Here is a 13,623-nt window from a genome sequence, read left to right as displayed (position 1 = left end):
CCGGATGATGTCCCCAAAACTGCGATTATCACCCCATTCGGCCTGTTCGTATTCCTTCGGATGCCGTTCGGCCTTAAGAACGCTGCGCAGACCTTCCAGCGGCTGATGGACGCGGTAGGCCGAGACCTGGACTTAGTGTTCATTTACTTGGACGACATACTGATCGCCAGCCGTAACCGCCAGGAGCACCTTTCCCACCTCCGCCAGCTGTATTCCCGCCTCTGCGATTTCGGCCTCATGATTAACCCGTCCAAGTGCCAATTCGGACTTGACTCTATCGATTTCCTCGGCCACAAAATCACCAGCGACGGGGCAACACCCCTACCCGCCAAGGTGGATGCTATCCGCCATTTTGCCCGCCCTGACACAGTCAAAAGCCTACAGGAATTCCTTGGGATGGTCAACTTTTACCATCGTTTCATCCCTGCAGCAGCCCGTATCATGCGCCCTCTGTTCTTGCTGCTGGCTGGTAAGGGCAAGGACATCATCTGGACTGACGAGGCTGCGGCTGCTTTCGTTAAGGCCAAAGATGCCCTGGCAGACGCCACGATGCTGGTACACCCCAGGACTGACGTCCCGACTGCCCTCACGGTAGACGCGTCCAACACCGCGGTGGGTGGGGTACTGGAACAGCTACTCGAAGGCCGCTGGCAACCCTTGGCGTTTTTCAGCAAACACCTTAGACCGCCCGAACTGAAGTACAGCGCTTTTGATCGGGAACTTCTAGCGCTGTATCTGGCGGTCCGGCATTTCCAATACTTTCTAGAAGGCAGGCCTTTCACCGCTTTCACCGATCATAAGCCTCTGTCCTTTGCCTTCTCCAAAGTCTCCGATCCCTGGTCAGCTCGTCAGCAGAGACAATTATCCTACATTTCCGAGTTCACAACTGACATCCAACATGTCTCCGGAAAGGATAATGTTGTTGCTGATGCACTTTCCAGACCAACCATCCACAACCTATCCTTGGGTGTCGACTACACGGCCCTGGCTGACGCACAGCAAGCCGATGACGAACTGCCCAGCTACAGAACTGCAGTCTCGGGTCTACAGCTCCGAGATTTCTTGGTTGGTCCAGGTCAGCGGACCCTACTTTGCGACGTTGCGACTGGTCAGCCCCGCCCTATAGTCCCTGCAGCCTGGCGGAGACGCGTTTTTGACTCGGTACATGGGTTGGCGCACCCGTCCATCAGATCTACTGTCCGACTGGTCGCCAGCAAGTTTGCCTGGCATGGCCTGCGCAAACAGGTCAGTGAGCGGGCCAGGACTTGTCCGCACTGCCAGACGTCAAAAATCCAGCGACACACCAAGGTCCCACCACAGCAGTTCGAGCCTACCCGTAGGAGGTTCGACCACATACACGTCGACCTCGTGGGCCCTCTGCCGGTTTCAAGAGGAGCCCGGTACCTCCTTACTATCGTGGACCGGTTCACGAGGTGGCCTGAGGCAACCCCCCTGACTGACATCACAACTGATTCCTGCGCCCGAGCGCTGCTCACAACTTGGGTCTCACGTTTTGGCGTTCCGGTCCACATCACTTCAGACAGAGGCACCCAATTCACTTCCAGTCTCTGGGCTGCATTAGCGAACCTGCTAGGGACGCAGCTGCACACCACCACGGCCTACCATCCTCAATCAAACGGGTTGGTGGAACGTTTTCACCACCATCTAAAATCGGCCTTGATGGCCCGCCTGAAGGGTCCTAACTGGGTTGACGAGCTGCCTTGGGTCCTGCTCGGCATACGCACTGCCCCCAAAGAAGACCTCCGCACTTCGTCAGCTGAGCTTGTATACGGGGCGCCACTAGTTGTCCCCGGGGATTTCATACCTGCCCTTCGGGACCAAGGGGAACAACCCCCAGCAGTCCTACAAAGACTGCGCGAGAAGCTTGGCGCCTTGGCCCCAATTCCCACCTCATGGCACGGTCAAGCCCCATCCTGCCAGCCCAAGGAACTACGGGACTGTAAGTTTGTTTTCGTTCGCAGGGGCACACCTCGGGCGCCATTGCAACGACCATATGAGGGACCGTTCCGAGTCATACGGAATAACGGATCCACTTTTATTTTGGACATTGGAGGCAGGGAACAGGTTTTCACGGCGGACCGCCTCAAACCGGCCCATTTGGATCTGCAACAGCCTGTCGAGGTTGCCACGCCGCGACGCAGAGGCCGCCCCCCCTAAGCGGCAGCTGGCACAGCCCACGGACCTTGGGGACTGTCTCGCCGGTTCTGGGGGGGGTTGTGTGGCGACTCACCGTCTAGTCGGGCGAACCGGCTCGGCAGTCGGGTCGCACGGTGTCGGAGCGACGAGGCCCAAGATGGCGGCGGGCCTCGTCTTTCCGAGCGACGGGGAGAACCCGCGCGCGGGAAAGTCCTGATGACGTAGGACTTACATCATTGCCGGTTTTTTGGGCGGGAGTTTTCTCCCTTAAAGGGCCCGCGCAAGGCGGGAAAATAAACCAGTTCTGTTTGGCAATCCTCCGAGTGAGTCTTGTTTTATTCCGCGGTAGCAACCGCTACACTGCCTTTGTTTCTCTCCTCCCTCTTTACTAACCCTTTCTTCAGTTATACTCATAGAAACTCATAGAACAGTACAGCACAGGAACAGGCCCTTTGGCCCACAATGTTCTGTCACTGATGCAGTTTGCCCTGCTGAGTTTTTCCATCTTTGTGCTATTTGGCTACTTAATTGTGTGTGTATGTATGTATGTATGTAACCTGTAAATTGATGTGATGGCTGTGTATATCATTTTTAATCTTTTGGCTGAGGCACATTTTCCTGTAATTCATATTCATTGTGTAGAGGTTACTTATTAAACTGCACAATAACCATTGCATTGTATGTGGAAAGTCTATTTTGAATGAAAACCTGTACTCATCTGGTTATAGAAACTACTTTTTAGTTGAAGGCCAGATTGATGTCCAAATTGGAACAGAGTGTATCTATTAATTTTTAAGTAACTCCTGTTATTAGTGATTAATTGGTACTTTAGTCTATGTTCCACTATATACTTTGTAGAAAATATGCCTTTGCTGCAGTATAAATTGAACAATTTAATCCATCTGACAATTTTCGCCAGAAACTATAGGAAGTTGAAGACTGGGATGGGGCCATACTAGGCCTTGTACTGGGGAATGAGCCTGGCCAGGTGACTAAAGTTTCAGTCGGGGAACGTTTTGGGGACAGTGATCATAAGTCTACAAGTATTAGACTTGTAGGGTAAGGATGAGACTGGTCCTCATTGAAAGTGTTAAATTGGGGGGGGGCTGATTGCAACAATGTTAGGCAGGAACTGGGAAAAGTAGACTGGAGATGTGAGATTGCGGATGCTGGAATCTGGAGCAAAAAAAAACTGCTGGAGGAACTCAGGTCAGGCAGCATTTATGGAGGGAAATGGCTAGGCAAAGTTTTGGGTTGAGACCCTACGTCTGGACTGTTCAAAATGGTATTTAATGTTTTAAAAAAAGTTGGTGTGTGATCCAGTGCTGTTTTGCTGCTTGTGCTAAGAGCTTCTATTGTTACTTTAGCAGTTCTTCAGCAGTTGGTATGAGTACTGAAATTGCATTCCAACAGTTTTACTGTTTTGTGTTTGTTCCACGCACTGTCCTACCAATTTCCTTCATACATGTGGCTGTATTTTTTCAGCTGAATTTTGCAACAAACTTTTTAAAAAAAAATCTTAAATCACCGATGTGTAACTTAGTTTTGGCAACAAAAATGATTAAGGAAGTTTGAGATGCTGCAATTTTTCAATTTCTTCATGATACAAAATGGGCAATGTGCAGGAATTGAGATTTAAATCTATTATTTAAAGTTTTTTTTTAAATGTAGATTTACATATAAAACTCAATCTAGTCAGCATTACATCCCCATTTTATGGCAGGGGTGAAGTGATTCATTTAACAAAGAATGCAAATTGATTATTGAAAACCACAATTAAAATTTCAGATGCTAGAAACTTAAAGTAAAAACAGAGTGCTGGATATACTCAATCGGTCAGGCAGCATTCTGTGAAGAGAAAAACAAGAGTTAATGTTATGAGTCAATGACCAATCACCAGAACTCACTGGGTTTGTCAGACCTGAGTTTCTCTCTCCAGAATGCTGCCTGACCTGCTGATTATTTGCAGCATTTTCTGGTTTAATGCAAGTGAGTTATTCCAGCAAGATTGGCTATATATAGTTCTGTCATTTGAATAGCAAGTAATCTATCCTTGTTTCCAATGTAATGTAGAACTAACAGCACAGAAATTGGCTTTGTAGGCCAACTGGTCTTTGAGTGATTTATGGTCTACATAGCCCTTCTCCAGCTAGGCTATGGTTTTCTCTTAGAATCAACCGTGATACTAGTGTCAATGCCCATGTAGTTTTGCATTGAAAGTTGAAAGCTATGAAGTAAAATAAAATTTCTTCTAAATATATAAAGTACATATAATTGTTAATTTAGAGATCAAAATATAATTATAAGCAGACTGGATAGTACCAGTTAAATAAAATGAGAAATCCAGGCTTCAGTCTTTGGGTAGACTTGCTGCAAAGAAAATTGCCCTTCATTTAGTAAGGCTGCTTTTATAGTTATTTGTAGTCACTTTGAATTTCTTTGCTCAGAATTTATCTTGGTTGTAAATGTTTACTTACAGTGTTCTAAAGATATCAATAAAAAGATGAATTGCTATAGCTAGTCTGTCATTTTCTGTTTAATTAAAATTGTAGATTCTAGTGGAGCTTGACATTTAGGATTTCCTGGTTTGGGGCAATAATGTACATGCAGAGTATTCCTGAAAATTTGGTTTTGTTGGTATCAGATCGAGACTCTCCGGTTCCAGTGTGGTACAGATGCAACTTTAGCATCCTAACCTTCAATCCAATCTCTCTGGCCTAAGTTAACTGATGTTTTATGTGCTTCTTGTCTTTGAGTGAGACAAATTTTTCAGAATTCCTTAATTAGTGTCATAGAGTAATATAGCACCAAAACAGGCCCCATGGACCAACTCATTTATGCCGACTATGGTGCCCACCAAGCTAGTCCCATTTGCCTGCGTTTGGCCCATATTCCTGAAAACGTCTCTTAAATGTACTTATCCTGATGTCTTTTAAATGTTTTTATTGTGTCTGCCTCAACTACTTCCTCTGGCAGCTCATTCCATCTACACACCACGTTCTGTGTGAAGAAATTACCCCCCCCGGTCCCTTTTAAATATTTAACCTCTCATCCTAAACCTATGCCCTCCAGTTCTTGGTTCCACTTCCCTGGAAAAAAGACTGTGTGCATTCACCCAGTCTATACCCCTCATGATTTTATATACCTCTATGAGGTCACTCCTCAATCTCCTACATTCCAAGGAATATAGTCTTAGCCTGCCCATCCTCTCCCTGTAACTCAGTCCTTTGAGTCCTGGCAGCATCCTCATAAATCTTCTCTCCACTCTTTCATAAGAACATAAGAAATAGGAGCAGGAGTAGGCCATCCAGCATGTCACGCCTGCTCCGCCATTCAATAAGTTCACGGCTGATCTGACCGTGGTCTCAGCTCCAGCTACCTGCCTTTTCCCCGTAATCCTTAATTCCCCTACTGTGCAAAAATCTATCTAACTGTGTCTTAAATATATTTAATGAGGTAGCCTCTACTGCTTCCCTGGATAGAGAATCCCACAGACTCACTACTCTTTGGGGGGGGGGTGGAAGTAGTTTCTCCTCATCTGTCCTAAATCTACTCCCCTGAATCTTGAGGCTGTGTCCCCTGGTTCTAGTCTCACTTACCAGTGGAAACAACTTTCCTGCCTCTATCCTATCTATCCCTTTCACAATTTTATATGTTTCTATAAGAGCCACTCTTATTCTTCTGAATTCCAGCGAATGTAGTCCCAGGTGACTCAACCTCTCCTTGTAGGCTAACCTCCTCATCTCCAGAATCAACCTGGTGAACCTCCTCTGCACCACCTCCAAAGCTAGTATATGTTTCCTCAAGTAAGGAGACTAGAACTGCACGCAGTACTCCAGGTGCTGCCTCACCAGTACCCTGTACAGTTGCAGCATAACCTCCCTGCTCTTAAATTCAATCCCTCTAGCAGTGAAGGCCAACATTCCATTTGCTGCCTTGATAACATGTTGCACCTGCAAACCAACCATTTGCGATACGTGCACAAGCATTTCCAAGTCCCACTGCACAACAGCATGCTGCAATCTTTCACCATTTAAATAATAATCTGATCTATTTTTCCTTCAAAAGTGAATGACATCGTATTTACCAATGTTGTACTCCATTTGCCCACTCATTTAACCTATCTGTGTCTCTCTGCAGACTCTCCGCATCCTCTGCACAATTTGCTTTTTCACTCAATTTAGTGTCATCAGCAAACTTAGATATGCTACACTTGGTCCCCTCTTCCAAATTGTTAATGTATATCGTGAATGGTTGCGGGCCCAGCACTGACCCCTGCGGCACCCTGCTCACCACTGATTGCCAACTAGAGAGGCCCAACTCTTTGCCTTCTATTGGTTAACCAATCCTTTATCCATGCTAATACATTGCCTCCAACTCCATGCATCCTTATCTTATGGATAAGTCTTTTATGCGGCACCTTATCAGATGCCTTCTGGAAATCCATGTATACAACATCCACCTGTTGCCCTCTATCAAGTTTGTCAAACTGGACCTGCCCTTCCTGAATCCATGCTGTGTCTGCCTGATGGAACTATTTCTATCCAGGTGTGTCACTATTTCTTCTTTAAGTTTCTTCCTCTTCCTTTCCAGTTTAATGATGTCATTCCTATTACTGATTCAAGTCTGTCAACAATCAAATTAGCTATGTATTTGACAGAATTTCTAATAAATTATACATCAGGCAAAATCATTCATTTTATGGGAAATCAATCTGGGGGTTCCCGATGTGCAGCAGATAGATCAACTGCACACTGCATTGTTTTAAATGGTCTAAAACTCATTTAGAAACTCTTAGGGATGCTAGTTTAAATTTTTTAAGTAGTCAATACAAGCCAAAGTTTTTTCTCAGTGGATATAGTGCAGAAAGTACAACCCAGAGAATAATGTTTCTGTACCTGGTGGAAAACCATTTAAAAATACAATGTGAGAGAATTACATGTGGGAATACTTAGTGAGCTGAGAAAAGAGAATTATTAAAAGTAATTTATTTGTGTTATTTTATTGAGCAATTTATTGTGCTGCATTTATTTTTACAACTTCAAAAAGTTTTGTATTCTGGGTTCGCACCACACTGCAAGGCATTTAGGTCAAAGTTGCTAACTTAGCTGTCCCAAATCACTCTCTCTCAACGCATTACTGTCTCTCTCCATTATTGCATATCATATACTCTAATAGATGAAATTTCTTTCAAATAAATATGAAGTAGACCACCAGCATGGTTTTTAATACCTCTTACGAATGCAGGTCCTATACCACTTTCCCTTTCCACTGTCTAAGACTGAACTAGCCAAACTTGGGCATCCTTTAATATTCCATTGAAGCCTGAGATGATCTTCAGGTACAGATAAGATATATATTTATTAGTCACATATACATCAAAGCACACAGTGAAATGCATCATTTTGTGTTACTGAGAATATGCTGGGAGCAGCCCACAAGTGTCGCCACTCTTCCGGCGCCAGCATAGCATGCCTACGGTTCCTAACCCGTACATCTTTTTTTGGAATGTGGGAGGGAACTGGAGTGCCCGGAGGAAACCCACACAGACATGGGGAGAACGTACAAACTCCTTACAGACAGCTGCGGAATTGAACCCAGGTCACTAACGCTGTAATAGTGTTATGCTAACCGCTCAAAAGCTGCCCACTGCCATCTTGTCGCATTGCCCATCTACTGTTTTTTTTTTACAGAACTGATTTAGTGTTTCTGCCGATTAGTTCATGTAGGAGTGATTAAATAAAAGAACTTTTGATCAATTTCGTATACCCAACTTAAATAATGTGCTTGGGACATAGTGTTTTTGTTTGATCACAGAACATTGGAGATGGTAGGACAAGCTGGAAAGGCATTTTATTTCTTTAAAAAAGGAATCCTTGGGTTCCGAGGGGGTTGGCAGGGAGGAGGGGTTCTGAGGGAGTGGGTCTGAGGGGGTTGGTAGGGAGGAGGGGTCTGAGGGGGTCGGTAGGGAGGAGGGGTTCTGAGGGAGTGGGTCCGAGGGGGTTGGCAGGGGGAGGGGGTCTGAGGGAGTGGGTCTGAGGGGGTTGGCAGGGGGAGGGGTTTTGAGGGAGTGGGTCCGAGGGGGTTGGCAGGGGGGAGGGGGTCTGAGGGAGGTGGGGAGGGAATGGAGGAGAGGGTGTCTTGGAGGGGAAGGGGTTGGTGGGGTGCACCCACCTGACTGGGGTGGGGAGGACTGATTACTGAAGAAAGGAGAGGGTGGACAGGCTGGGACTGTTTCCCCTGGAGCGAAAGAGGCTGAGGGGTGACCTCATGGAGGTTTATAACATTATTGGGGGTGGGGGGGGTGGGTTGCATAGATAAGATGGACGGTCACAGTCAGAGGGCACAGGTTTAAGGTGAGAGGGGAAAGATTTATAGGGGACCTGAGGAGCAGGTTCTTCACCCAGAGGGTGGTGGGTGTATGGAACGAGCTGCCAGAGGAAGTGGTGGAGGTGGGTACAATTACAATGTTTGAAAGGCAGGTACATAAGTAGGAAAGGTTTGGAGGGATATGGGCCAAACACGGGCAAACAGGACTAGCTCGGGTAGACAACTAGGCCAGCATGGACTCATTGGGCTGAAGGGCCTGTTTCTGTGCTGCATAACTCTGTGACTTTATTAGGAGGCAAAGAGCAGAAAAGCAAAGAAATTATGCTAAACAGCTTTGCTTGTGTGCTCTGTGCCTCCGAATAGAGCCAGTTATATTATGTTAAGTTTTAGGAAATGTGCCATTGGTTTGAAAAAGATGTGTTTTAAAAAAAGTTTATGAAAATGGTATCTGCAATGAGGTATTTTTATTTGAAGAGTGGAGAGGCTGAGGTTATCCTCTCAAGGTAAAGAAGGGTTAAGAGACTTGATTTTAATTATTCAAAATCATGCAAGTTTCTGTTTATTCCAACAAAACCTGTTTCCATTCATAGTAGGCAGACGAATCAAGCAGGGTTCAGTATTAACTGTCAAAAAGGAAATAGATAAACGGGAAGGGGAAGGTTGTATGGTTAGTGGCAAAGAAGCAGGGAGTGGTCCTAACTGGAAAGCTATACGTTTTTAAAAAAATACATAAACACTGTATTTTGCCCCTTAGTTCTTGGTGTGAAAATTAATGGGAAGGCTTCCAGCAATATACCTGTTGTGGAGGAAATGTGGCAGCAATGTGTGGAGTATATGTGTGCACAGTTACAAAACGAAATCCAGAAGTTTCTGGCAGCAATTTCGTGCTTTTCCACAGGGTTTTTGCAGTTTTCTTCAGAATCGGTAGAAGAGAATGTCGTACATACAAACTATTCTTACTGTTTTTTAAATTACACTTTGTATGAGCTTCAACTGAGTTTTTAAAACTGTACTCGGCCTTAGTTAGTGATAACAGTCTTTCTGGCCCTGAGATGATTTTGCATGTGTCAGTGTTATCTCATAAGTATTTTAAATTTTTTTAAAAATTTTAAAAAGTTCAAGTTTGAAGTATCAGCACTTAATCATTAAGTATGCTTCAATCTTGATTTTGGGCTGAGTAAAATGCCTTCTTAAAAAATATTACAACGCAGCTTGTATCACTGTGTGATAATTCTTCAGTTTGATAGGCCTTGACCTAGTAGATAACATCACTGACTGTATGCCACAGAACACTGACACCTGATGCCTGACCGCAGCTGCATATGGGAGATGAAATCTTTGTCTTCAGCCTTTCTAGGCAACTTTCAGTCAGCAATATGTGCTGCTGACTGCAAAAAAAAAAGTACATACCTTTTGTTTTAAAGATCAAGCCATTGTAACTGGGTATTAAAATAATTACTGTATTAGTAATTCTGCCAACGTAGTCATAAAAGGTGAGCTACTCTAACTGCCAGTTTAAATGCTGAACCACTAAAACTTAGTTAATGAAGACTGAATCAGAATGATCACAAGTACAATTTTGTTTACTTTGACTCATAGCTACTATTATATGCCAATAATATCTACATCTTATAAGTTTAATCTTAGTTTTTCTTTGCAATAATGCTTTGGAGGGAAATGTGTATAAATTGGATTGGATTCACATTATTGGGCTTGTGTGGATGGTCTCAACTCAGGTTATGTCATTTATGGAATTACGGCACTTAAAAATTCTTTATCAATCTCCATTTGGCAATAAATAGTCTGTTCAACAAAATGGTTACTGCAGTCAGAATGTTAATGATCTGAGATTTGTTCTTGTGGGAGAATAAGTGCATAGTCGGGATAAAAATTTGCTATACCTTGGAGTGCTTAAGACTTGCAAGGGCAAGTGTTCATTGTCTTCAACAAAAATAAATTATAAAGTTAAAATGGATTGAGATATGGATTGGTGGCCTGTCCCTCTGTTGTGAGAAGTACTGACCTTTATCAAGGTGAGAAAAACTTGGAGCAGTTGGGAACTTCCTTGTCAAAATATCTAATGTTAATGTTGGCTTGTATACAGGTTGGAGTTGATGGGTGAAATCTGCTAACTCAAAAGGAGGAAGATATTTAGAACTCTTGCTCTTGGTATAATTTTCCAACTTTGGTATGGAATTGAAATACAGATTAGGTTTGCACACTTTGTTGAGCATAGTGAGGAGACTGATTCCCTACTGCTCTTGTTTTCTTTTTGTTACTAATTGTTTGCCTTATTTTGGCCTGAAGAATGACATCCCAATTGCAGAAATTCCAATGTTGTATTGTAACTGTAATTTGAAGATTTACATGGATTGTTAATCTGTATATTCAAAACCTTGTTTCTTGTATTCTATTTTAGGCTCGGAATGTCAATACTGGAGAGCTAGCAGCTATAAAAGTTATTAAGCTGGAGCCTGGTAAGTAATCACTCTGATTGGAAGTAATAAACTGTATTTTAAGTTGCTTCTCACAAAACACCAGGAAGAATAATATTAGCTGTGAATATTGGTGGGCATTCATAAGATTATGTACCTTTTTAGCAAACCTTTTCCTTGAGTAATTTTTTAGATGTAAAAATGATAAATACTGTATAATTTACTAGTACTATTAGTAAAGCATATTTTGTGTATATACTGTATTTCTGCTCATTTTTATCTCCATCTTTCCAGTGGTGCAGTTCTATAAATGTTTTCATTAATGGTTGCATTTAGTTTGTTGCATAAATAACACCGGTGTTTTAATCCAAATATCAGTTGTCAAGAACAGGAATTTAGATATTTAAGCACAAGATCTGATGGTCAAATCCTCTGTTAAAATTGTGGTTTCTGTGCTCCCTGGATCAATGGAAAAATATCCAGCAGTGTTACACCAGTCAACGTGGTACCAAAGATTACAGTGTCTGCTATTGTAGTTTCCCGTCTGTCTGGTGGAAGGAATGGGTTAAATAGGCAGGTGGCTTTTTCTTACTCCATGGTTGTTTTGCCTTCCTCCTGTCAAATTCCAACATCTATTCACATAGAATAATAGGAAAATGAGCAATCAGCAAGGACCTGTAAGAGCTGGATAAAGAAATATGACTGTATGATAGAGGGACACATTGTAAGTTAAAAGCTAAAAAGGTTCAATTAAAACAGATAAAATAGAATGATTTACACTGCCGATGACCATTTGGCCCATCAAGTTCTTGCCAGGTCCTTGTAGAGCAATCCAGTAGGTTCCTTTTCTTGACAACATGCTAAATATTTTCTCTTGTGCTTATCTAATTGCTTTTTGAAAGCCCTGATTATGTCCTTATCCACATGCAATGAGTTCCAAGTCATAAACATTCTCTACATGAAGAAGTTACTTCTCACTTTCCCACTCCCACCTTCCCTCCTTAAATCAAAGTTCTCTGTGTAGAGATCCAAAACAATGTTCACTATCTCCAAGACCCTTTTGACAATGACAGGTCCCCATGGTTGCCTTTCAAAGTTTAAATGATTTAATTACTAATAATTACACATGTATAATATGTAATCTTGTGGTGCAGTCACAAGAAAGAAAGGTGTTGCAATCTGTACTTGGAAGAACTGATTTTTAAAAAAGATATAAACCATTGTAGCGATGAAGAGGTTGTGTTTCTACTACTTGACAACAACTAAAATAGAACAAATGGGTGTAGAAGATCAATGAATTGGACCTTGCCGATAAAACTGGTGCAGTGCCGTGTTCCAATTACAAGATCCTATTTTTAGCGCTCTTTAAGCCAGATTTGAAATTGCACTCATTCCTTGGGCCACAATCCATTTTCAGTTGTGTCACATTAAAATGCACCAGAGTAATGCTGTTTTGTGGAAAGAAAAGAGGTTTTTCTCCTGCCTGATTGTAGGGGATTGTGAAAGTTCTTGTTTGTGAATTTTGGAAGTAATTTGTAATGAAAATTGAAAGTGTAACTCACAGGTGGTTAAGTTACTTGTGTAATTCTGAGAGTTGGACCAAAATCTAGAGGTGTGTGTTCAAGCCTCGTCACGGCGGCTGTGGGATGTGAATTCAAATAATTTAATGATCTTGAATTTAAAACTAAATCTAGGCTCTGTAATGGTGTTCACTAAACTACTGGATTTTTGTAAAAATTTGTCTAGTTCACAGGTGTCCTTCAGGGGTGGAAATTTGCTGGTCTGGCCCACTCAAATGTTCTTAAATATGGAAGAGCACTGATTCATCAACAGATGGCAAAGGGGAGCTTACTTTTGCCCATGTTTGACCTGATGCCAGTACACTTCATGGGATCAGTGTGTGACTCCAGACTTGTGTGTTTAACTACACTGTGTTGACATTGTAACAGAATAAGGATAACATTGGATGAACCCAGGCACTCAATTTGAATCCACTCTTAGCCCAGATTCTCCTCTTGAAATTCCTGACACTCTAAAGCCTATCCATTAAATGTCTGCATGAGTGTATAATTAAAGCTCCACTGAACCAGCCCATTTGAGCCGAAGGACATCTAATTTTTTTGATACCAAACACAGAGTAAGGACCCAAGCCAGTCCAATATCATTCAAGCCTGACAAATTTCAATTTATTCAAAACCCGATTCTGATACGTGGTTGGGTATCATCAGGTTCATATAAGGTAGTTAAGTTCTTTAGACTGTCTTCAAGGCACATGTCTGGATTGTAATTCCACTTTCCCAGATGAGTGTCGCTCCATCACCACCGAAGAAGTTCAACACCATCCAGGAGAGAGCAAATTACTTGACTGGCTCCTTTTTCGCCACCTAAGTCATTCATTCCACCAGCACTTCCACACAGTGGCTGTGATGTGTATTATTTAGAAAGTGCATTCCAATTACTTGCCAAGGCTACTCCAACTGCATTTCCCAAACCTCCATCATCTACTAGTAAGAAGGCCAAGGGCAGCTGGTGCACATTCCCTGCTATTTGCACACTATTCTCAGTTGGAAAGCATTGTGTTTCCTTTACCTTTGCTAGGCTTAAATCCTGAAACTCCCTTCCTTAACTGCTGCAGCTTAAGAAGGTGGCTCTCCTCTACCATCTCAAGGGCAATGAGGGATGGTCAGTAAATGCTGGCTTT

The 13,623-nt window shown here is 43.0% G+C and overlaps 1 protein-coding gene across 6 annotated transcripts in view; it reads left to right on the top strand.

Moving 5' to 3' along the window:
• map4k3b (mitogen-activated protein kinase kinase kinase kinase 3b) overlaps positions 1–13,623 on the top strand; it is a 212,181-nt gene that overhangs the window by 30,887 nt on the left and 167,671 nt on the right. For all 6 annotated transcript variants that reach the window (XM_052011030.1, XM_052011028.1, XM_052011026.1 and 3 more), the window contains exon 2: positions 10,907–10,964. In XM_052011030.1, coding sequence (XP_051866990.1) covers positions 10,907–10,964 — 58 coding nt within the window. The remainder of the gene's footprint in view (positions 1–10,906; positions 10,965–13,623) is intronic.

Source organism: Pristis pectinata, chromosome 3, assembly GCF_009764475.1.
Source record: "Pristis pectinata isolate sPriPec2 chromosome 3, sPriPec2.1.pri, whole genome shotgun sequence".
NCBI classification, from domain to species: domain Eukaryota; kingdom Metazoa; phylum Chordata; class Chondrichthyes; order Rhinopristiformes; family Pristidae; genus Pristis; species Pristis pectinata.
This window is presented reverse-complemented; position numbering and strand designations above follow the sequence as displayed.